The sequence below is a fragment of the Pagrus pagrus genome, assembly GCF_965226575.1.
Source record: "Pagrus pagrus genome assembly, chromosome: 23".
Lineage (NCBI taxonomy): Eukaryota > Metazoa > Chordata > Actinopteri > Spariformes > Sparidae > Pagrus > Pagrus pagrus.
The window spans coordinates 17,557,056-17,583,523 of NC_140205.1; the positions used below are offsets into that span (position 1 = coordinate 17,557,056).

At 41.2% G+C, this 26,468-nt stretch overlaps 1 protein-coding gene across 1 annotated transcript; it reads right to left on the reverse strand.

Annotated features, from left to right (window-relative positions):
• Positions 1 to 21: 21 nt before the first annotated feature.
• On the reverse strand, positions 22 to 26,462 carry slc13a4 (solute carrier family 13 member 4; the record flags this gene model as incomplete). Its single annotated transcript, XM_084346561.1, has 16 exons — positions 22 to 2,944; positions 3,190 to 3,327; positions 4,181 to 4,342; positions 4,593 to 4,705; positions 6,448 to 6,560; positions 6,825 to 6,926; positions 7,380 to 7,481; positions 7,717 to 7,836; positions 10,396 to 10,580; positions 10,707 to 10,778; positions 10,888 to 10,927; positions 11,314 to 11,377; positions 12,173 to 12,348; positions 14,487 to 14,623; positions 18,278 to 18,406; positions 26,340 to 26,462. 16 exons carry the CDS (start codon positions 26,460 to 26,462, stop codon positions 2,807 to 2,809), a joined length of 1,914 nt encoding a protein of 637 aa, XP_084202687.1. The 3' UTR covers positions 22 to 2,806.
• Positions 26,463 to 26,468: the final 6 nt, after the last annotated feature.

Genomic DNA, 26,468 nt, shown 5'->3' on the forward strand with positions numbered 1-26,468 from the left:
TAAATCAAATAAATACAATCATTGGTTTTAGTTGTTTTATTGTTGTACAAGTATAATGTCCTATCATCCTAATTCTATTTTTTGTCTGCGTTGGATATAAATGCAACATCAAAGTATAACACATAATTTAGGAATATTACACTCATTTGGAAAAAGGTAAAGGCACATTATATTACAAATCTGTATGTATTTACAAAGTGTGTGGCCCTTGGGTCAAAGGTCACTGCTGAAACACCATCAATGTATGATGTAGGAGACCTTCGGCAGAACTGAATAAATTACAAAAAAAAAAGCGTAGGCTTTTGATTCTGCCTACACTAAGACCTAAACTTAAGGTGCAATGATATAAAAAAAAAGTCACAAATTACATTTAAAATTTGTGTAAAAATATAAAGCACATCTTATATTTTTGCACAGTACAGTGAATGTTACATAAACCTCTCCACCACCAGACAACAGTTAATGTAATTTGACAGCTGATTGAACGAACTACTGTACCATACAACCCTGTGCTACCTCACTGTCTCTCGATCTCAAAGGCTTTGGATGCTGCGTTCAACAAAGACTCAACTCGGAGGGACTCCCAAATATTTCTGCGTTCACATGCCAGGAGAAAAGTGTCACCTCCAAGGTGACAACAAATACGGACCAAATATGGTCATCCTGTTGCTTGACATGGTGATGTCACAAATTTCATAAAAATATATTTCTTTGTGATAATTACTGTAGCTATGGATGCATGAAAAGGTTTAAGTTAAGAATTTCTGTTTCATGATTAAAGGTCATTAAATTGGCATAACTCTTAACCTCAGCTGGTAAAGTTTTTCTTAGATTTTATGACTGCAGAATTGGATTCTGAGGTTTTCAACAGATTGAAGACATAAAGTGATTAAAGGTGCACTATCCAACCTTTTACAGGCCTATAAACAAACAAAGAGACAGAGCTCAGGAATAGTCAAATGATTACTTTTACATGTACTACATATCATGTTTATATTTTATTTGTAAACACTAGAGCAAAACAGGCTTGTATTTTGAGGGCAAACTAGCCAAAATTGCACCTTTAAAGGTGCAATATGTAAGAAATGTTGTTAAAAACATTCCACCAAACTTATCTAAACTAAAACTGTCAACAGAATGTAAAGAAATAGAAGTTTTGACATTATATAAAAACATCTATGTATTGTGTAGCAGAGATATCTACTAAATATAGCATGCTAACCAGCTAGCCCCAACCTGTCCTTTTTCATAATACCACTTCCAGCTCCCAGTCCAGACCGCTAGCTGCAAGACGAACTGAGGTAACTAGCTAACAGCATCTACAGATAGCAGCAGTTTGCGGTCACTCTGGTTATAAGATGGCCCCCATCTATATGAATTTGAGAGGAGGCCAATTCTTACACATGCACCTTTAAGGGGAGTTCAGTTAAGGGCCTTGTTTCTCATACAAAGAAAAATGGCAGGAGTGCCTAATCTCTTAAATCTACAAGCCTTTCATACTGCAGATACAGTCGGGAAATGCTACAAGGAGAGGAAGGCAGAGAAACCAGGTCAGCATAAAATACATAATACTCTGACTTCCTATACCTTAAATACAGTACAGTTTACATTCTTAAGTAGTGTAATGGTATCAAGCACCAGAGGATATCTGAGAAATAGGACAGTAAAAAGCCTTACACTAATGCACTGAAGAATTGTCATGAACCAAGCTTCTGCACTGCTCTGAGATCACAGCAAGTCACACTGTCAGGGTTAGGCAGGCAACACTATGGTGAAGGCACTCGTGGTCCTGCAAGGCGATTTAAATGATCAAAGTACGATGGGGCACAAAATCAGCTTGAGCAACTTTGGTAAAGACATCAGGCAGACATTAAGAGGCCTAGATTTGTAAAGCAATGCAGATAGCAGCGAAGAACATTTATGGATAGTGTATACACTTTTCAATTTGTTACTTAATTCTTAGTAAAAATGCTTTTATATCTTTAGAAACAGATCATATATGCTCTTAAAAACAGACACTGGGTACGTAGCTCTGTGTATACAGTACATTAACAGCCACAGTAGAAGCCCCTTACATGCACATATGCTTCAATAAATCAGTCAGCTCTTTCTTTTATACTGGACAGTGTGCATCAAAACTACATTTCAAATCCTCTAAGCAAACTTGTCACCAGCCCACCATGTTGCAGTGCTCTGTAACCATGATCACATGATCTTTCTGAGTAAAAAGGAGCTTATACAGTGGCCATGTAGTTGATTATTATCGAAATGTGAAATAATTCACATGACAAGGCATGATGTGGCTCTGATAAGACTTTTCAGGCGGCCTCTTAAAACTTATCATTGATTCTAATATCAATCAAAAAACTAAAATATCAGTTCTTGATCAAAAATATACGTGTAGCTTATTAGTAATTTCTTCAGTGATTCGGTGAAAACAGGATCTCCGTCAAACTTAATCAACGGAGGTTAAAAAAAAAAGTTTCTGCTGGAGGTCAGAGCTCCACACAGGGGCCGCTTTGATAAAGGCAGTCTATATTCCTTGTAACACCCTCTTAAGGCCAAAAAATATATAATTCTAATTATTACATGTAAGCAACAGGTAATAGCTTTTCGCTCTCCTCTTCTTCTCATCCTTCCATCCATCCTCCTTCCTCAGGTCAAGTTCAATCAGTCTCAGAGACGGATTCACTCGAGGCTGTCCTCTTAACACGTGTCATTTTCTTGTTGTCTTTCCTCACAGAAACACTGCCCCGTCTCTTTCTGTCTTTCACTGATTCATCCCCTCTCATCCACTCAGCGGTGGTTATAAGATCCCGGTGACGTTCCTGGCCACTGCCCAGGCTGGGAACTCAGTCAGGTTGAAGAGAGGAACCCCCCACGTGGTGATGGCCAACATCACCACCGCCACACCAATCAGGTTCACTCCGAAGCCTGCTTTCACCTGGAGAAGAGGAAAAGAAAACACAAAGGGTAATACGTGTACGGAATTTATTTATTTTAAAGTATCAGAATTTTGTGGTTTGGTTCGCCAAGAGTTGAGAAAGAAAATTCTCCATCCCTCTGATTACATAACACAACTTTGACACATTGTACTCTTGAGCCTTTTGATGCTGCAGGTGCAGAAAGAGCATGTGATTTTGTCTGCGTGTGTGTGTGTGTGTGTGTGTGTATGTGTGTGTGTCGTACCATGTCGCTGATCTGCACGTGGCCGTAACTGAAGACAATGGCGTTGGGGGGGTTCCCCACTGGAAGCATGACCCCGAATGACACGCACATGGTGGACGGGATCAAAGTGTGGAGGGGGTTGATCTGCAGCGTCTCTGACTGGATGGAGGGAAGTAGAAGCAGAAGAACAAAAGGGATGAAGGGAAGGAAGGGAAAGGAGAGACAGTGAGAGGGATGGCAAATTAAGGCAAAAAAGTTGGGGTGAAATGACAGGAGACAGTAAGGGAAAAGGGAGGATGAGGAGAAGGAAGAAGAATAAGAGGGACTGTTAAATGAGTTAAACACTTTTCTTTTTCAGAGCACTTACACTGACACTGAATGTGGGGTATTAATGCTCTCACATGCACGTCATTAGCTTTCTCTGTGAATAATCTGAGAGAAGAAACCAACAATCCACATGGGGGAAGCCAGAGTGATACTGTAATGTGAAAACAGACACTTGTTGGGAAATGTGTGGGTTGAAAGAGCAACTTCTCAAATGCAGCAAGGAAGATAGAGATTCCCGAACTCGGGAAATGGGACCATCTGAGGGGAATGCAGTGTTAGATGAGAAGGTTGATGTCTGTCTCCTCAATATGAACTTGCAGCCAGCTTAGCAGTGGCCAGAAACAGCTAGCCTGGCTCTGTCCAAAAGTAGCAAAATCCATCTCTAAGGCGCACTGAATAACAAGTTAAATCTGGTTCAAAGCTTGCCAAACATGAGTATGTGTTCTCATCTAACTCTCAGCAAGACAAGAGATATTTATTAAAATGTCAAACTATTCCTTAAAGTCACAATCGTCCATATATTTGTCCACATATTTTTTTGAGCATTGACAAACCATGTGAAGAATGCATCCAACATTAAAGGGAGGCCTTTAATGTTGGATTTGATGTTGAATTTCATGTTAGTTCTCTTTCCTCCTCTTTGGTGTCTTCTAGCTCTAAGTGTGTGAGGGAGTGTGTGTCGTACCAGCGCTGACAGGATGGGCAGGAAGACGGTGAGGGTTGCCGGGTTGGAGGCGAACTCTGTGACTGCCGACACCAGCAGGCAGGCCAGCAGGGTGACGGCCCAGGGAGGAAGACCACTCATGGGCTCCAGCTGTCTGCCGATCCACACTGACAGGCCTGACACCTGCATGCACACACACACACGCATAAAGAAAAACCACATGTTAGCAGTCAGTCAGTCTCTCACCCTCAAGCTACAATCATGTCTGCTTGAACTTCTGCAGCTTTGACCTCAAGTCGTTTACATCAGGGTTGTGTAGACAGACAGTAACAGATTAGCTGTATGTTTAATTTGGACAATTAAAAATCAGATCATCTGAACTTTGCTTCTAGAAGCTCTCCTGACCTTCAGCAGATAATCTGAGGCCTCGTACCTTACAACCAGCTGCCAGTGCGTAGCCTCCTCCCACCAGGATGACGATCTCCCACGGCATCAGTCTCTGGAAGTCCTTCCAGGTGATCATGGGGGCCAGCGGGTCATCGTCATCTGATGGTTTTTAGTTTTGTATAGTTTATTTTGTTGGTAATTAGTGAGATTTAGAGATGAGCACTGTAGTGTGTATATACAGTAAAAGACATTTTAATTAATGCTTTATTTTATGGGTAATTTCTAAAAAACTTCTTACAAAGTTTCCAGAATACAACTACCACTGTGTAATTTGACACTAATCATAGAGAAAATAGCAATTTCCTTAAAGGGAGAGCTCAATTAAAGGGTCCATATTAGGCTCATTTTCAGGTTCATAATTTTATTTAGGTTTTCTACAAAGAAATAATTACATGCTTTATTGTTCAAACAACACAATATAATTCTCATACTGTACATTGTTGCAGCACCTCTATTCACCCTCTCTCTCTCTCTGAAAGCTCAGTTTTAGTGCCTGTCCCTTTAAGGACCCCTCCTAAAAAAGCCCAGTCTGCTCTGATTGGTCAGCTCTCACACGCCTGAGCAGGCACCGCCCACTGTTTTTACACACTATTTTTTTTGTCACTGTGCTGAGGGCGGTGACTGTACAGTTGTGACATCACAACCTTGCAGAATTCCTGGAGGCTCGTTTGAGAGCGAAGTTTCAGATATGAGACGTGTGCATTTCTTTATGGGTGGTTTAATACTTTTACTGTATTTATAGAGCACATAGACCTGCTTTATTATCGAAAAGACATGGAAATGTCACGTTGTACAATATAGGACCTCTAAACCCAGTTTCAGATATTATTCCTTTGTTTATTACATAGTTAGCATTTCAGGTGACCTGCTGCAAATTGACTTAAAACCAGTAAAAAAAACTTTGTAAAAGCTAACAATTAAACAACATTAATAATAGAAGTTGAACCACTGTTTTCCTTATGTAATCTTAGAACATTATAAATAAAGGACTTTGAGAATTGAGGACCCAGCAAAGAGTCACCAGAGTTGTGCAAAAAAGTCAAATTGCTGAACAAAATGCTTCCAGTTGCTGTGTTTAGCTCCCTGCGTCTTAAACATCACAAATGGTAGAAAGACGAATGGCTTGCAGTTCTTTGCATGCCTGAACTGCATCTTATAGATTATGGTGTTTAGTTTGTGGACTCATGAGTGTTGGAACTGAAATTTGTGGAGCAGCACAGCAAAATACAATAAAAAACAGACTTTTCCAGTGTTTTACTAACTGTGGCATCAACGTGCAAAACACCAGTGGCTGAACTTTTGTTGTCAAAACTGTTGTTAAGTTTAAGCAGGTTTCACTGACCTACACAGGCTCGTTACACAGAACAGAGCCTGTTGAAACAACAGCTGATTGCAGCAGGGCAAGTGACTGTGTAACTTCACAGATTTTGGGATCAGAATGAATATCACAATGGTTGTGAATGACATTTTGAATTGAAGTGGACAGAGAGTTAAATCTCTCTCTATGATTTTGAATAAAGTCAAAAATATACAGCTAATATTGTGTTTGGGTTGTTTTTTTGGCCTTTTTTTTCTAACTAACCCAAACTTACTTTTGTGTTTCTAACGTTTGATTCAAACTTCTCTGATTACTAGATGAACAAGGCAGACTATAACAACCACAATGTGATGTTTGCCCCCTCACAGTTAATACATAAAGGGTAACCGAGGTTGATTTTGAGTGCTGAACAATTTCAGTGACCTTCTTTATGTTGTGCGGTATGTTAAACCCCACACGACTGGGGCCCCGAGGAGATAAACTGAATACAGCACAGCTAGTGGTACGAGTTCATGGTCCTGACCTGTTTTTCTATAGCTGGAGGAGGATGAGGAAGAGAAGGGTCGCCTGGCAGGTATGAGGAAGAGCAGGAAGCCCAGAAGGACTGACACTGTTGCATCGGTCCTGTAGCCTTTCCTGAAAAGGAAAACACCCACATGTAACATATAACACAGATATGAAAGATGCAGAAGAAGAGAGAAAACCTTCAAGTTCAACATAAGCTGTTCTAATAGTTCTCATTCTTTGTGCACGTGTCTACGTGCTCTCTGTGTGTGTGACAGTGTGTGTTTGTGTATTTCTGACTGACAAACTGCTCTACCTACCTAAAGCCACTCACTCACACCTGTCTGATCACCAGTGCTTGTTGCGGTGTTGTGTCGCAACATTATGGGTACTCACTTCTCAAAAAGTGATGTCCAGCCGGGTACGAAACCAGGCTCTCTGGTGAACCACAGCAGAGTCATCAGGATGAAGAAAACGCCAGTAACCACCTCCGGGTAGCTGGGACACACACACGCAGAAACCACAAACGCATGTGAGCAACAATTACATGAGTGACAATGTGTCACGTTTGGGTGTGTGAGTAAGATACACACACATACACTACACACAGGTGACTGCCACAAATCCTAAGTTTTTTATTGGAACTTAAAAAGTCTTAAAATCCTCCACGCAGGTTGAATAATTGGATGCATCTTTCTTTTATTATAAAAAAACTGAGACAAGTTTTTGAAATATCTATGAATGGAATATAAAGTTGGCAACACAATGACCCTGATGTAAAAATCAATAATTTTTCCATGACTTTCTGTAACTAAGACCACTTCAAAATGGTCTTCCTTTGTTGTTTTCACTGTGGTTGGACTGAAAATCACCAAATTCGCATGAATAAAACAAAAAATTCCAGGGACATCAGACACACACACACACACACACAGAAACATGTGTACACACCTGATGGGTCCCAGTTTTGTGTACTCCTCATGAATCCTCCTCTCTGACATCATCTCCCTCCTGGTTTTGCGTTTCTTACTTAACGAGCACGTTTCCCTGAAGCTGAACACACCCACAACAAAAAGCAAGACATCAACCACACGGTGACTTGACGCACTGATTTTTCCAAACCTGCAGCCACAGGACACCAAAAGGCGTCACGGCTCAACGACGTACAGACAGAGGGATTATCATGAGTCGATAATAAGATGTCCAGCAGGTAGGATACACGCACATAACATAATCACACAGTAGGTCACAATCTGGAAAATGCACACTCAAACACACACACACTTACTTGCAGCCGAGGAAGAGGAAGTGCAGCCAGAGCCAGGTGAGGACCAGCATGATGATGGCGATGGGGAAGCTGAAGATGAACCACGTGCCGAAATTGATCACCTTTGCATCTGGATAACGACTGGAATAACAAATAGATATCGAGAGTTACTTTAGGATTTCTTTTCGTGTGTGTTGGTTGTTATCCATGAACACTCATTCCAAACAATGTTGGCTGGAAATGGCTGTCACAGCAGGAAGGAAGAGGGCTGATGGGATCTGGGTCTTAATGTAGATAAACAGTAGCACAGGGCCACCAATCACCTCTGGTGATATCACTGATTTGATATGTTAATGTGTGATGAACTGATGTTTGAATACAACACATAGTCTCTTTAAAGGCTGAACCTTGTGACCACCACAGATAAAGAACACACTGTATATCTATATTGACCACTGACAGCACCTGTACTGATAAAAATGGCTCCTTATCAGAGTTTAAATAACCATTTTTCCCCCATCAGCTGTCTACCTTGACCCTGCCCTGCTCTCTCGTGTTTGCTTTGACTAACAGCTGTTGCAATTAACATCTGCGTATCTGTGCTGCGGCTCAGCTGAATCTCCGCACTGATAAGAGGCGAGTGTGAGAGTCACGCTCTGTGACGATAAGACCAGCAGGGATAACCGAGGTATGACCCTGCTTATTAAACTACTGGACAGGTGGACAAAACGTCATATATTAACAACTTGTGCAACATTTACAGTTAAAAACCTTATCGATATCTGCAAAACAAAACAAAAAAACATCCAAAACATCAACAGAAACTTCAACCGCTAATTTTCACATTAAACATATTTACCCAAACTACTCTTTTGAAGGATGAAGCAGAAGAGGAGCAGTGGCAGAAGTACTGCAATAGTGTCATCTAAATTATTGCATGTCAGCGATTTAATCCTACTGCCGTGACCTGTAGTTTTTGGATTTCCTTGAAAGCTCCACTTCATAGACAGCAGGGGCCACACGGGTCACTGACTTGTCATCCCACACCATTAAAGTCACTGTCAGTGTGAGGCACAGCGAGAAGTGTTTGCACAGATGAAAGTCAGGCTTGTTATTTTGTGCCACATGAAGAAAAAAAAAAACCTCACAGGAGTCAGCTCAAAATGACTGTGTGCAGTGCAACACTGGCCATTCTTCTTCAGTGCACTTTAAGAGGCTGCGCAGCTCATAAAGTGTGTTTGCTCAGACGTGCTTCACTGAGCTCCCCGATGTATGGACACTAAGTAGGGTAAAGGTGACACCAAGAGATGATGATCGTGTACAGCGCATGCTGCAGAGACAACGCTTCAGCATCCCTTCAATAATCCTCAGTGATCCAGCACAATCACTCGCTTCAGGTGATTTATATGGAAAAAGGGAGGAAAAGAAAAATAATACATTTCTATTTACAGTGAAGATATTTACCCGTAGTGTATTAGCAACATCTGATACAATTATTTTTGCAAAAATATACTTCTAAAATATTTTTTGCGTGCATTTTTGGTTTTAAAACTTTTATCATTTTGACCAGTTTACCATGGTATACACTGTAAGTATTTATCAACAGAGATTATGGATTAAGAAATGTGTGCAGCAAAAATGCGGAAAATGAACAAAAGACATAACATACTCCCCCACTTCACTGGGATGAACTACATCTGCAGGACACAGCAGTGCATGCGAGCTCCATGACTGTCTCAGCCTTCTGCTCTGAGTGAACACTGTTTTCCTTTACTTAGTATAATTGGTCTCACACTAGCGTACACTGAAAGTGATAGTCCATAGCCCATTTTTGCATTAATGCTAGAGGATTGCTATGAGGTTTGCTGCTAAGAAAGCCTTGAAGAAGTCCGGTGGCATAGTATAAAGAGGGACAAGGTCCACATAAGCAGCAAGTTATACTGGCAGAATGGATTAAACACGGGATTTCACCGAGGAGACCACTTCTCATACCAATTTTTACAACTTTTTTGCTCCAGGCTGTACTTACATGATTTACAAGAGCAACATTCCAACGTTTACACAGGAGGCAGAGCAATATGCATTGATTTCAGACTCAAAAACAAGGGTCAAGTTCACTTGGCCTGGCCGCACTTGCATGGACTTGTTGCAGGCAAACGACTTGGGCTGACTGACCTGAACACACCTCAGGCTATTTGACAAAAATCTGAGTCAAAAATTCAAAAATTCAAACTCAATGGTATAATTCTTTGGGATTTATATCACATCTTGGATTGGTTGCTGGTCCTACTACTATACTGCACACACACACAGAATCAAAACCTGACCTTTGTCCAACAAGCTGCGACATGAAGGAGGCCATTCTGCCGGGCTTAGTGCTGCGGCTGGAGGAAATCGGCTCTGTCAGGGCTGTGGGGGCTGATTAGTTTGATCTCAGATCCTGCCTGCCCCCCAGACACTGAGTTAACATGAACCGTTTCAGTCCAACCAGAACAGCAGCCAAGAAATCAATCAGGCTGTAAATGTGTTGAAAGTTGAGATGGTGTCTACAGGCGACCTGAGCTAATACCAAACCAAAATAACTGTCTGCTTTTGAAGCTTAGTTTAAAGCTGCTTTAATATTTATTCCTACTGTCAGCAGATTTTTAGTCCATCTTGAAGTTGTTACACAAGCTTTTGCGTGGTTGCATGTGTACCTACGTGTTAAACTGCTCAGCAAAGATGAGGTTGGTTGACGTGCCGGTGATGGTGATGAGACCTCCGATTGTGGCGGCGTAGGTGATGCTGAGCGACAGGCATTTACAGATCATGTGATCCCTCTTGGTGGGATACTGAGAGTCTCTCCTGGCCTTCACCCGCTTCACGTTTGGGATTTCGATCGCAACCTTAGATAGAGTGAGGAGAATACCGACGTTAAATGATGGTAACCAGTTTCACACCGTTGTTTCCTGCAACCATCAAACATCCACCTCTTTAACCTCAAATACTCCGAGTATGAGTGTGCTCCTTACCTGAGGCAGGTGTCCATTGGTGTGGTGGGAGATTCGACTTAAACCCAAACCATTGGGCTCCACTGGCTGGACCTGAGAACAAAGGAAAAGACCTCTTCTTCAGTATGAACATTTTTAGTTGCTCTGCTGCTAATTATTTGACTTCTGTCTACTTGGAAAAAAAAGCCTCAACAGGTCTCACCTCACTTAGTGTAGAGAGCTCTTGTTTGGTGCAGTCGTTGCTGGGGGGAGAAGAATTAGGGTTACTCATAATACAGACAATCACATGCATGAGACACAACAGATCAGCATCAGTAGACTGCTACAAAAGTTATTGTCAGATTGGGTTTCGGACAGAAGCTCTCTGCAAACTGACGCGATAGAAGCCAAATGCAGCTTTGTATGTTGGTTCTAAAACCTTTGCCCATGTTACAAGTATGCTGCCAGCCTTGTGATCATCCCGCTACACTTTCACCAGGCCAAAAAATCTAGCAGGTGACAAGGACTGTGATGCATGCTGGGATTCAACTGTGATGGCAATTTGGAAGAACATGAGGACAAATGTCCAAAATCATTGATATTTACCTAACACAGTTCACACAGCATGCTCACACAAACACACACTCACCTGTTGTTGCGATAGAGCAGCTCCAACTGGTTCTTGTCCAGGTTCTCTTCTTTGTCTGAAACAGCTGCAGACAACAACATTCATCATGTAACAGGAGAATTGTTGGCAACACTTCCCAAGTCTGTTTGTTAACCGGTGAAATTGTTCTGCTGGAGCTGGATACACAGTCTATTTGGATTTGCTGAACTACTACTTCAACTCATCCTGGTTATTTATCTGCACAATCTAATGTGGATTGTGCATTGCTATCAACATCTGTCTGATGTCAAAGGTTTTTTGCACAGAAGCTTTTATAGTTCAGTGACTTCCCCGTGTAGTTACTGGAGATATAGGTGAAATGATCCATCAATCTGGATGGATATATGGATTTAATATCATCGTCTTCATGATATGCCTTTATTTTGAAATCCACATGGCACATCTGTCACTTTGTCCTAGTCTGTGTACGCCCTTCCTAAACATTCAAACTGTGCAAGGCATATAATGGCAAGCAATCAAGAAAACAACAAGAGGATAGTTGCTCCTCCTTCTGTTTTATATCAACAGTGGAAATATTTTGGATTTTGGAGAAAAGACGGTTCAATAAACAGGACATCTCACTCAGCAGTCTACCAACTTGTTTCTCTTGCAATACTAATATCTTCTCCTCTCCAAGTGTTATACTTTTGTGAAATCTTCTTGTTGTTAAGCCATGGTTTAAGTGTGTGAGAAGAAGAAAGTAGTGGCAGTTTCCTCTGTAACTGACTCACTGCATGATATAGTAAGTAGTACTAGTACAGCAAATATTGTATCGTTGTCGAAAGAATGTATATAATATTTTCTTGCGATAAAACCACGGGGGAGACGGAGCCAGACATACAAGCCTCATCCTCGGTGGCCTCGGCAGTTTCAGAGTCGTTGTGGCTGTCGGCCAGGCCGGTGCAGATCAGCTGCTGCAGGACGGCCTCGGCTATGGGCATCACCATGGCTGTGGTGGACGTGTTGCTGAGCCACATGGACAGAAACACCGTGCAGCACATGAAGCCCAGCACCAACCTGGATGAGAAACAGGGACATTGACTGCTGTGTCTGATCCTGAGTGTGTGTTTTTACATTTCTATCTGTGATTGTAAGGCAAGGCAAGGCAAGGCAAGTTTATTTGTATAGCACAATTCAGACACAGGGCAACTCAAAGTGCTTTACAGGCGCATACAATTACAGTAAAACATTTAAGATACATTAAAACAAAACATTAAAACACGTTGAGAAATAGACATTTAAACAAAACATTAAAACAAGTTAAGAAATAGACATTAAAACAAAACATTAAAACAAGTTAAGAAATAGGAAAGTAGGCTAAAATAGAGAAAAAATAAAAGTCACAGTGCAGTTCAAAGACTTAAAATTGCTTCAGTGAAAGGCTGTGGCAAACAGAAAGGTCTTCAGCCTTGATTTAAAAGAGGTGAGAGTCGGAGCAGACCTGCAGTTTTCTGGGAGTTTGTTCCAGATGTGTGGCGCATAGTAACTGAACGCTGCTTCTCCATGTCTAGTTTTGACTCTAGGGACTGAAAGCAGACCTGAGCCTGATGACCTCAGAGGTCTGGATGGTTCATAACGTGGTAGCAGATCAGAAATGTATTTTGGCCCGAAACCATTCAGTGCTTTATAAACCAACAACAGGATTTTGAAATCTATTCTTTGACTGACAGGAAGCCAGTGTAAAGATCTGAGAACTGGAGTGATGTGATCTACTTTTTTGGTTCTTGTTAGGACTCGAGCAGCAGCGTTCTGAATCAGCTGCAGCTGTCTGATGGATTTTTTAGAGAGTCCTGTAAAGACACCGTTACAGTAGTCGAGTCTGCTGAAGATAAATGCATGGATAAGTTTTTCTAAATCCTGCTGAGACATAAGTCCTTTTATCCTGGATATATTTTAAAGATGATAGTAGGCCGACTTTGTAATTGACTTAATGTGGTTGCTGAAGTTCAGGTCTGAGTCCATTATTACACCGAGGTTTCTGGCTTGGTTTGCAGTTTTCAACATTATAGATTGAAGCTGAGCAGAGACTGTGAGTCGTTCTTCCTTGGCTCCAAAAACAATTATTTCAGTCTTATCTTTGTTTAACTGAAGAAAACTCTGACACATCCAATCATTGATTTGTTCAATGCATCTACTTAGCGTTTGTATGGGATTGTAGTCCCCTGGTGAGATGGTTATGTAAATTTGTGTGTCATCTGCATAACTATGGTAACATATTTTGTTGTTTTCCATTATCTGAGCTAGAGGAAGCATGTAAATGTTGAATAGTAGAGGCCCCAGAATGGAGCCCTGGGGTACTCCGCTTGTCATTTTCATCCTTTCAGATGTGTAATTACCAATAGACACAAAGTAGTCTCTATCATTTAGATAGGATTTAAACCAGTTTAGTGCTGTACCAGAGAGTCCCACCCAGTTTTCCAGTCGGTCCAGTAGTATGTTGTGGTCGACTGTGTCAAACGCAGCACTGAGATCCAGTAATACTAAGACTGAAATTTTGCCATTGTCTGTGTTTAAATGAATGTCATTGAGGACCTTGACTAGAGCAGTCTCAGTGCTATGATGTGGTCGAAATCCTGATTGGAAGACATCAAAACAGCCATTTACTATTAAGTAATTGTTCAGCTGTTGAAAAACAGCTTTTTCAATGATTTTACTTAAAATTGGGAGGTTCGATATGGGCCTGTAATTATTCATTACTGATGTGTCTAGATTGTTCTTCTTCAGGAGTGGTTTAATAACTGCAGTTTTCATGGCTTGGGGGAAGACGCCTGAAAGTAGAGACATGTTGACAATCTGTAGCAGATCTGGAGTCATGCAGTCTGAAACTTTTTTGAAGAACCCTGCTGGTAAAATATCAAGGCAGCATGAGGAAGATTTCAAATGTTGTATTATCTCTTGCAGGTTTTTGTCATTGATTTGGTCAAATTGTGTCATGGTGTTAGAGTTGGTTTTCGGTGGACACATGGATAACACGCCTCCTGTACTAGGTACGGTGGCACAGACCGCTTGTCTAATTTTCTGAATTGTACCAGTATAAGCTTTAGAGGTTGGAGTACAGACATTTTTGACAGACCTCACTTTAGTGTATTTATGAACAGGTCCTTTTTGCTGGGGGTTTGAAAGCGTGTGTGTGTGTGTGTGTGTGTGCTGCTCACATTCCAGGCTTGGCCCCTGCGATCATCACCATGCGCAGGGCGATGCGTTTGTGCAGGTTCCACTTCTCTATGGAGGCGGCCAGACAGATGACTCCCATCAGCAGCAGAGTGGTGTCTTTACAATACTCTGATGCCACCTGGACACACACACAAAGACACACAAAGGGGCGCATTTCAAAATAAAATATATAATATAAAAATATGTGACAATGTTTTTAATATGGTTGATGACACAAGATTAAAAAACCCGAGGGGACCAGAAGGAGTGACGGGGTCGAGGAACTTTTGCTTTTCCCTCCGTCACCCACTTCCCTACTTCCCCCTCCTCCGTTTGGATCAGCGCTTACAGTTTGCCATTTGTTCTTTTTAATCTGCTCCACTTCCCACCCGCAGTGTTCACGGCCTTACAGTGTTGTATAAGCACGCGTCTCCTCACCTCTCACCCAAAACCTGCTGCACTTCCTCCTGGTGGACATTTTTACACAGGGTGCCTTCTCACTCTCTTTTTCCTGATTTCTTGTGTATTTGGACAAACATGAAAGGACAAAGCCAGACACCAAAGTATTGCTCCCAGGACACGATGTGGGTCCATTTTGTAAATTGTATGAACAATAACATTTACAAGATGAACCCACAATTTTTCCAACTTTATTTACTCAATTAAACTGAAAGAACTAATTTGTTATCCTTCTTCTTCTGCTATATGTGCGGGCATCAAAGCGAAGGATGCCAACAGACTGAATAAGCTCATCAAGAAGGCAGAGTCTGTTGTTGGCTCGGAGCTTGTCACCCTGGAGGAGGTGGCGGAGGACAGGATGCTGGCAAAACTGCTGGCAATTATGGACAATGCCTCTCACCCCCTCCACAAAACTCTGGACAAGCTTAAGAGCAGCTTCAGCAACAGACTCATTCAACCCCGCTGCCTGAAGAAACAGCACAGGAAATCGTTCCTTCCTGGTGCCATCAGACTTTATAACGCTCGCTCCACAACACACAAATAATGTGCTTTAAATTAGTATTACTGTAAATACTGCACCTTATGCTCTTGCTTCACAGCGGGCAGAACCACTTTGTGCACGTCAATAGTTAAGTTCTGATGCTTTGGGGCATGTAAACACTGTGAACGGATCACTTTTAACCAGATAACCAGATTAAATATGGGGCTACGTATGTTCTGATGCTGTTTGATTCAACACGTACAGTCATCGCATGCACAGCACGCGGTAATGTGCCATGCAGGCATTCTGCCAGTACTCACTAGTGGGCTCATTGAGGAGAGACAGGGTTTTAGGGGAGACCGGAGTACAATAATAGACTGAAAATATTGCATAAAGCTCTGCTGGCATATTTACCGAACGGCATCACAAGAGGCTTACAGCAGCGTTAACAGGCAGCTTTGTCACCGTTTGTCAATGCGATTTGGTCACATGAGGCATACAGCTCACTTTTTATGTAATGCTGATAAGAATGGTGAAGAAGAGGGTGGTAAGTTTAATGGAGAGCAAATTTGTGTTACTAGAATAAAAGAGAGGTGACGCCATCGGCTATCATCCCCAGTCAGAGTTTTACCAGGGTGAGTGACAGATCTGGCGGTGGTGATGACGGTTGGTAAAGTGTTTGAGTGGCTGGTTGTTTGAATGTACTCAGTGCGAAAGAACATTGAGGAACATCGGCGGGATAATGATGATGAGCACCGGGTTAATGAGGGTTTCTACACGCGCCATAGAGTCACGGCAGATAAAACCTTTACAGATGACGCCTCTGGCTAACCCTCACACGTAATGCGATAAGTGACACCGCATCATAAAACCCTAATGGAAACCTATGTGCATCCAGGAAACCTCTTGCATACTTAAAAGCATACAGAAATGTGCAAGTGGATCAGAGAGTTCAGGGCACAGAAAGGCCTTTCACCCATTTTCTTTCTGATCTGGACTTACTGTACATCCATATATACAGTAATCTGATCAGCTGACTCTTACTACCAGTGCAGTAACACGCCATCACAACCAGATATCCCGATATTCAAACTTAGTCCCACTGGATCCTTGCATTGTTCTGATGCCCTGCGTGGTTTAACAAAAGTGTTTCCTTCCTGCGGGGGGATAGACGGATACGTGGATACATACTCTTAACATTCTCTTAACTTCTTGCACCAACTACCGAAAGGCTTACCGTCTTTCCCTATTTCTTCTATCCACGCCCAGCGCCATTTATTTTTGAATCCTTTATCAATTAGGAGGGCATCTTCCCCAGGCTTCATGAACTTACTCTCCATCCTACTCTCCTACGTGACGTCTCTGCTGGGGCATCTATGCAGCATAGGACTCGGTTGAAGCAAATTTTTCCAAGACCTGCCCCATTCTTCTTCTGATTGGCTAGTAATGTGAGTTTGAGAGAGGGAGAGTTGTGTTCCTCTCATATCATTGGCAGACTAACTCGAAAGTGATATCAAGACATTTTATTTTTAAATATAGGACTATAGGACAAGTTTCACATCCCTTACAGAAAAAATCTGTGGAGACCAGTTTTGATGAATAGTATCGGGACTGGGTAACTTCAGTAATCAAATGAGCAACATGTAGAAACAGAAATATCAGTGAAACAGTTTTCTAAGTACATCAAGTAAACAGAGAAATGTCAGCATAGGCTTAACTAGATTTAGGTCAATTCCAACTACACAATACGGTGGCAACTTGCCATCTTAAGCTAAATACTTGAGCAACTGTTGCAATTATTGCAGGTAAAATTAAAAGTCTTCATGTTCCACACGGGTTTCAAAGAAGAAGTCACTGTGAAGGGATAATGTTATCAGCGCCAGCCTATTTCATCTATAAGCGCAGGGGTGATGGGTGATATAACGTTGTTACCTGGCTGTCGAAGATGTAGACGTACGACATTTGACAGTGACAAGACCCTCTGAAAATTATCACATTATCCCAATTTTTGGAGCTTTTTAGCTCATTTTAGTTCACTGTTTCTAAAAGCAGAAAGCATTTCTTTTAAGCAAAAAAGCTAAAAAAGTAAAGCTTACGGCCCAGTGCCAGCTAACGGCCCACTCTGTAAGCTAACGGCCCAGTGCCAGCTAACGGCCCACTCTGTAAGCTAACGGCCCAGTGCCAGCTAACAGCCCAGTCTGTAAGCTAACAGCCCAGTGCCAGCTAACAGCACAGTGCCAGCTAATAGCCCAGTCTGTAAGCTAACAGCCCAGTCTATTAGTTTGCAACCAACATTAGCTGGGAAAGAAATTCAAACACTGGCTGGCTTATGAGTCAGATATTAGTCATTTAAATTTGTTGAAGAATGTAACATTATGCTAACGTTGCTCTGTGTCTGCTAGATGTGTAAATACTAATAAAATGTCAATGTTATTGTCAGCTTTTATAGCTCTTCTGTCTCCAAGATGGCCAAAAAATGAATACAAAATAAATAAAACAAAACAATAACACAGCTGAAATTTTTGGGAAAATTTCCAGTTCCAGATTGCTTGCTCCACTAACGGGTATGGACAACAATATGACACTTATTTGGGGCCAAAAATGATAAGATAAAGAATAAATATAAGGTATAGTAAAGGCTATGTCACACTTACTGTAGTTTAACCAGATTTTTATAGGTGCACTAAAACTACATAGCCTTCTTCCCTTTACCTCTTAATTTTGTCTTTATTTAAGATTAATTTATTCAAGATTGATTCATTGCCCACTGACCTCACCAACTTCAGGGGAGTTTTAGAGATAATTTCAGAAATCAAACTCTTGACAGACGGCTAACAACACATAGAGACTCACCTCGCTGGACTTCAGCACTCCAAAGAGTGGATAGAGGAACGCGGGTACCAGAGCAGCGGCACCCAGGGGAACAGCCTCAGACACCCAGTAGACTGCTGTCACCATCAACACGTACGCACAGCATGCCTCCTGTGAGCGGGAAAACACAGGTTCATACTCTTTTTCACACTAACCATACCGACCAAAACAGACATTTACAACAATACTTTTTTTTTTGCTGAGCTTATCATTATTTGTGGGAGCAGCGGGGAAATCGCCTCTGTCCAAAGGTTAAAAATAAGCCTACCAGCACCTTGAAAGTTGCGACACGTTGCATCTCATTTCAGTGGAAACGCGACATGTTGTGGTTTTACAGAGGGGTTAAGCAGATGTTTGGACAGAGCCAGGACAGCTGTTTACCCTCTTGACACAAAACTAAGTTAACCATCTCCTGCCTTGAGTCAAGGAGACTCTTTCAAATACGACTTTATTATTATCATCATTATTATTATACCCAATTATTATACGTTTCTGTCAGATTAGTGTGACATGTATATCCTGGGGAGTTTGGGTTGTACTCAGAATCCAACTGGGCTGCACACACACAGTCTCCCCTCTCACACACACACACACACACACACACACATTCGCGCACTGATGTTGCATTAATCTGGTTATGGTTATATAATATCGACATACCAGCCACTCATACAGCTCTGTCGCAACACCAGCTGGCTTAGTGACAAGCTCTCTAACCTTAAAAACTAAAGAGGAATCTTGTGACATTCGCTAAGTCCTTAAATTAAAATTACGGAGACCTTCATCAATATACCTTTCACATTAAAAGCCAAAAAATTTAAAGCATGACGTGTCTGCCCCCCACATGAGTATTAAACATATGCAGTTCCTGCTTCTGCCTCACGCTGTGTGAGTTTGTAGCACTTTTACGTAAGAGGAACGTAAGTATAACATCTTGCCAGTAACAGGTCAGTTAATCTCAAATTAATAACACCAGAGGGGGGAGAGTAAGCCGCAGGCCACCAGGATGAAGCACGTCCAGACCTGCTCAGACCTCACAGCCATCCTCATCTCAGCTTAGTACTGTTTAAATTAAATCCAATTGTGAGTTGTAACATTTCCATGTACCTTTTCATGGGCAGTGGTGTGACTGAGAAGGTGCATAAATTAAACCTAATGATGCTTTTCCTTTCAGGGAATACACATTAGTACCTCCACCTGCCATGGACATGTCAGGCACTGTAGACGTCAGCACACACACAGTGAATAATCACATACACATTTCCAAACTTTTTTCCTTGGAGGGCCCAAACTGAAACTTAATGGTGGGCCCTGGGCCACAGGCAAACTCTGGCTCTGTTGAACTACTGAGTTGTGCTGGAAGCTGATCATTAGTTTGTGTGAGCAGACTCTAAACTTTTCTCAACGTTAGACACTGTTAGCGAACAACAAGGCACAGGTATTTAACTAAACAAGTGACGTGAGCTAAATGCTACCGTCATCTGGACTTTAGCCCTTATCTGGAAGTTAGCCACGAGGCCAGCTGAAGTAACTTTACAGAATTCATCCAATCGTTGCTGAGATAGCTCTGTATCTATAAATGATCAAATATAATATAAATAATCGAATAAATAATACTCACTTCACTAAAGAACAAAACAATCTGGTGTTCAAAAGTCACTGTATGCTCGACATACACATCTGAATATGCTAAATTCCTCTGTGCCTAATGAGGACCAACATCTCACTGCCAACTTGTCAAATACAGCAAGTTAGTTAAAATACACATGCAACATCTAGTTACTAAAGCTTGCTGACAGTTATGACATATTATGACTTTTGGACTGTTATAAAGTTGTGAAACAGTTGCAGTTTCATAAATTAGTTATGCACAAAAGAACAGTTATTTTCAGGCACCAAACTACTTGGTTAGGTTTAGGAAAACAGCATACTTTGGGTTAAAATAACTGCGCTCAGTCACAGTACTCAAGTGATGTAAGTTACATCATTTAGGTACATTAACTCATTTACGTCATATTACTTAAAAGAAAACACTCTTGACTCTGAACCCCGGTCTCCAGTGTATGGCCCATCCAAAAAGTGACACTAGAGGGGCAGCTACATCGTCAAACTTAGAAGTGTTGGGCCTCTGACCAGGCTGCTGTATTTGACACAATGCGAGTGAGAACAGGCTTTCAGTCAGAGACAATAGGTAGCTGTCAAAAACATCTATAATATTCAGAAGTCCTGTAAAGTGACAGTGTCAAACCATGCAGACCCTGACCAGAAGGTGATGGAAACAAAGATCAGGTTGGAATTTCACCCAGAGTGAGCAGGGAAATTTTACTGAACAGACCGCCAGAGTAAACAGAAGACACGTGAAAATTGTTTTTATCTGCTGTGGCTTGGCATCGATTTGGCTTTGGTGGCACAGGTTGTCACTCTAACAAACCCTACTCCTTTTAGATGCTTTACTGTGGATTTAACTTGGCCAGAGCAAAGAGGCATTTCCAGGCATTGGCCGCAGCTGTTGGATTAGGCTGAGAACAGAACAAGGTGTTTGGGTTCATAATCAAAGAGGGCCATGCCAAAGACAATATTACAACAATTTACAGAAAATTCCAGTAAATCCTTTCAGAACACATACAAACTTTACAATGAGGGAGCATGTGGTTAATATACATTATAGTAAAGACAAAAAATAGTTAGCATTACCAGCTAGACTGCCAGTATCTTTCTCCGTTTGGTTAAGAGTTGTTTTAATCAGCATGTCCGTCTAAACAGTCAGGAAACATGAGGTAATCACGGAGTCTGATAACAAGATGAAGTGTCTGACCGTTGATCCATCATTCACACTGACAATAATGAAAACAGGAAAAGAGAGGTGGCATAAGGGAACCGAAACAAATGGACAGATAAAAAAAGACAAACATAGATGACTAAATAAACACACCAGAGATGGTCTGATTCAGCAGTTCAGTCACTCATCATTGACTCTTGGTCACAGTTCATCTGATGATAGTAGTCACACAAGGACTGCAGCTTCAATCAGATCTTCGAACGTTCAACTGTGCGTCTTTCTATTTGTTCTAGTTTTGCAAGCTAAAGCCAAAGTGCTGAGTAAGCAGAGAGGCAGGAATCACTTAAGTGGCTGATGCAACATCGGTGATAACCAGACTGAGACGTGTCGCGGAGCAGACGTCAATACACGCTGGTAATTCTAGTGGAAGAAAGCCTGTGTTTGCTCTGAGGTCAGACCTGATTTTGAGGTCGTGTAATAACCAGTGACCAGTCATCATACAGTGTGGTGACATAGTCTAATTTATATCAAATGTAAATAAACTTCTTTCGGAGTTTGCAGCTTCTTTTAAGAATTGAAATGAGCTGAGCTTCCAGTATTTTTTTGGTTTTTTTAACCCTACCCGCAGATTTACTGGTATTTTCAGGAAAATATGGATGACAGAGAGTTAACAGCTTGGCATGGAAGCATGAAAATTCTGGGATTTTTTTTTTTTTTATCTAGGCGAAAGTTCACTTGATTTTCGCAGGCTGTAGAAGAATGTGATGCTGGAGTGCCTGAGGTGAGATGTTTGTGCGTGATTGTGTGTGTATGTCTCAGCAGGCTGCGCTACATGAATGAACTCAGATGACTTTCAATCTCATACTGACTCTGAACATACATATTATTTTGTATCTCTAAAGAGGAGAAAGTAAAATACATTCACTATACAGAATGCTGCAGGAATGCATAAAGATCTCCGTGACTACTCAGTCCAGGGCAATCGGTGGAAAATCGTGATTTTAATAAACATTATGCCTGACTACGTAGCTCTATACACCGAAGAATGAGAAACCGGATCATCCATGTTGTACCATGGCTATAAAGAATTCTGATTGGCCAGGGAATATATATTATTGTCAGATATGTGTATTAAAAGCTGCTGGTCTGTGTGTCTGTTTGACTGAGGGAGGGGCTTCACAAACATACACACAGAGCAGAGCACAGAGCCAAACAAGTGGACAAGCTGTATCTCACAGAATACAATGTTCTTCAGTGTTCCTCTCTGGATTTTTGCTTCTTCATTACGGTCTGATTTAACACCATGACCTCATTCACCAGTCAGATGAGAGGGACGTTTTCCTGAAACCCTGACAGTTCTACATCTGTCTTAACATGTAAGAGAGGCCCATTGATTGTCTCATCAACTCCCCTTTATCGGCATTTAGAATAAACACAATGGTTTAAGGAAGGCAGATTAGGTCACAGCTGAAACCTGTATTCACTGCACCAATCAGCAGAGGTTAAACAAGCTTTTAAACTGACATATAACACTGTGTGTGCTCACAGACACACACATGCACACACACCCAATTTGTTTTTCACCGCATGTCTGAATTTTACACTGATTTGTCTCTATGTGTCAATCTATGTACCATTGACTAGGCTGTTGCTAGCTTAAAAGTCATAGGCAAGCGTCATAGGTTGTGCTCTTTTTGACAGAACCTGTCAGTACGCTAACAGTTAGCTGTCATTCTGATATAGTATTTTGTAAAGAGCTCCAGGAGGTTTAATCCATCCTTCATAAAGTGTCTGGCAACTAAAATCCTGCATTCATGGCGTCCATGGTGTTGAAAGGTGCACTTGGTATAATAAAAGTAGATAAAAGTTAAGTGATCATTAAAATTATTACAATTCATCCTCAGGGGAACATGAATGTTTGTGACAAATTTCACGGCAATCTAATCAATGATGGTGGAACCATTTTACTTGTAACCACAAATATCAACCTCAAATGGAAAGTCAGGGGATCAACAAAGTCATGAGTATTCATCCTCTGGGGACCATGATATTTGTACAAAGTTTGTCACTACATCCAATAGTTGCTGAGATATTCCAGTGTGGACCAAAGCTATTTCCAGCCCTTGAGCCACGCCACCAGAACAGCTAAAAATGTAATGTATGAAACATGATAGGAAACATTTCTTCATACCCATGTCGAAGGGCACACGCATCCAAAATGGCACGAGCATTACTCTGATCTGCACTCTGCATATCTGCCATTGGCTTTGAATTTCTGTTTGGTCTGTCTGACCCGGCCTGACTGCATCCAACAGATGTTCTGTCCCGCTGCAGCTGGACACAGTACCACTCCAAACACACACAAGCATACACACACTCTTTGCTCCGAACCCCTGCCACATTCTTGAAACAGTCTGGGGTCCCTGGTGTCGTAAGGAAGCCACGTGGGGGCCAAAATCCAGCGTGGTGGTGGGTTGATTATGTAACTTAATTGCTTGGATTGTTTCTTTCTTTTTCTTTGTAGTGAAGTTTTTGTTCTTTTGTTCTTTCTTGGCCTCATCCTGCGCCACCTACTCGTGCCAAACATCCACCGGTCCTGACATAACAGCAAGGCTCCTGGGCCACAACGTGATTGGCCGACGGACAACTTGTGAGCACAAAACGGCTCCTCCGAATATTAATGAAGTTATAAGAAACACAAGTAACTGCGACACGCAAGAGCTTGTTTATAACACATCGACACACCTATACCTTATTTAGCAAGTGTCGGCATGATAATATTAATGGTGTGTTCAGGAACATGTGACCGCACTATTGTTGACTAGAACATCAGCTACAAACAAACACAGCTGTCACATGTTCAAGTTCATTCAAACGCTTCAATAATGTCTTGTATGTCACGTGCAACTTTAAGTGCTGATCAAAAGCAGTATCAACATGATATTAAGTTCAAAATGAAATACACGATTTGATGAATATCTGCATGCTTTTATATTGTTTACAGTGGTGAGTGTTCACGCAGTTTAATTCAGCCTCGGACCAGGCAATATATTGATATTATATCGCCATCGAGACATGTGACTAAACTGTATATCATGTCAGATTTTGGATATATCACAATATGGAATAAGTGTTGTCTTTTCCTGGTTTTAAAGGGAGCGTTATAGTGAAGTGAAGTCCTTTTCTGAACTTCCCAGACTGTTTGTACTTGTTCTCATACCTTTCTTTACCCACCTACCTGATGATTATTGATGAAATGTCTCAATGTGTTCATATTTTGTGAAAGTACCAACAGTCATCCCTACAATATTGTGGCAGTATCAATATTGAAGTATTTGGTCCACAATATTGTGATATTTTGTTTTATTGCCCAGTCCTAACATTTATGAGGAGATTTCAAAATATCACGATATTAAAAATGATAAATATCACAATTTAATGATAACCATGAATTATCATCAAATTGATTAAATTTCTAAGCATCAGTTTCTCTTAAAAAAGAAAACCCTGCAATCTTTAAAACCTTATTTAAGAGACTGCTTTTTTCAAAATAAAATGATTCGAATTAAACTGGTGCTAAAATATACTATTTAGACCATGGACTTAAGAAATATACATTCTGAAAGAACATTTCATTGCTTGAATTTGGGTTTTCAGCTCATCACCATCTCCGTCAGTTACTGGAGCCAGATAACCTGCTGCAATCCCAGTCAAATGTTTGACTGGGTGCTTTTCACAGTAAATCATTTCATCTGGCATGAGGCAAGTTGACAAGTGAGGGAATTTCAGCCCACACCTGCCATTTAACCAGACAAATAACACGTCTGAGCCTCACTGTGATCCAGTCTTAATTCCAAAATCCTCGTACAACTCGCACGACAGACACCCTTACCTAACTGCGACATTTAATCTGGAGACAGAAAGATTTAGTTTAGTTTGGAAGCAACTTGCTACAAGAGGAAATCTGATAATGAACGAGACAGCACATTTTTGGCATCAAACAATTTTGCATTGCAGCAATGATTAGTTTCTTAATCGATCAGTCGTTTCTGTCATTTTTCAAGCAAACCTCTCAAACATTTGCTGGTTTCAGCTTCTTAAATGTGAGGATTGTATGCTTCTTTGCGTTTTGGACCGTTGGTAGGACAAAAAAAGCAGTTTGAAGACATCATTTTCTGATCTTTTTTTCGCATTTTTTTAGACTAAACAATCGATTAATTGGGAAAATAATCAATAGATTAAACAATAATGACAATAATCGTCAGTTGCAGCCCTACACATCTGACATTTCTGCACATTATCACCCAGTATCCGTGTTTTATTCAAACAGGTGAATTCTTGCGAGGACTTATGCACATTGAGATAATCCGGTCGTTTCTGATGCAATATCACATGCCTGAGAAACTCTCTGAACATGAGCAGCTACGAGGCACAATGAGGCAGATTTCTCCTCCTCTACAACAGCTCTCGAAGCAAACAATTAAACTGAGCATGAGCCTGAATGTGCGTCAAGCTGCTCCCTCTTCTCTCACTGATCTCCATCTCATCAACATGTCGCGACATCTCCTCTGCACACACACAGCTCAGCTGATGAGCGGGACAGCTCAGGACAAGCATTCATCAACAGAAGACAGTGTGCCTTTTGATTGATTCTCGCTCTCTCTCACACACACACACACATTTACAGACACACACACACATACACACAAATCCCATCAGGGTACTACAGCTGTAAGCAGCAACCAGGGGGACCTTCAACAGATCATCTGGAAGTTTTGTTTACTGCTGTGTCTGATGTTTTCAAGGTATTTAAATGGTTTATTGATATATTTATTGAAAAATGAATCACTTAATAATTAATTTTGAATAAAAAAACAACATGATTATCAGCAACATGTATGTTACTTTAAAGTATGTTGTAGTTTTTGGTGATATATCTGTCATACCATACACAGTTGCAGTTTTTATGTGGTTTGTAAGCCTTTCTTGTACACACTGGTACATTTATCATCTACAATATTCTAGTACAGAGCTTGTGGTACTCAGAAAAGTGTTTCTGTAGCACTCGATGATCTACTGGCTTTTTCACACAATTATAATCATAGCCATACATTTCACCTATAGTGACAAGTAGTTTAACAACTTTATTTTGTCAAATTTTATTCGTAATCTCCCTTTAATTCCACCATACACTTGTAATGTGCACTCATTTTCTGTTTCTCTACATATAATTAAGAAAAAGCATTCCATTTAGCTTGTACTCACGCTGGTGGGGTGGATGAGCGGTAGGGGAAGCAGGGACAGCGGGATGAACACCACAACGATCAACTTCCTCGCCTTCCACAGCTTCCTGAACAGATCCATCCTGGCTGCGGCCTCTAGCCTCATGGGTGA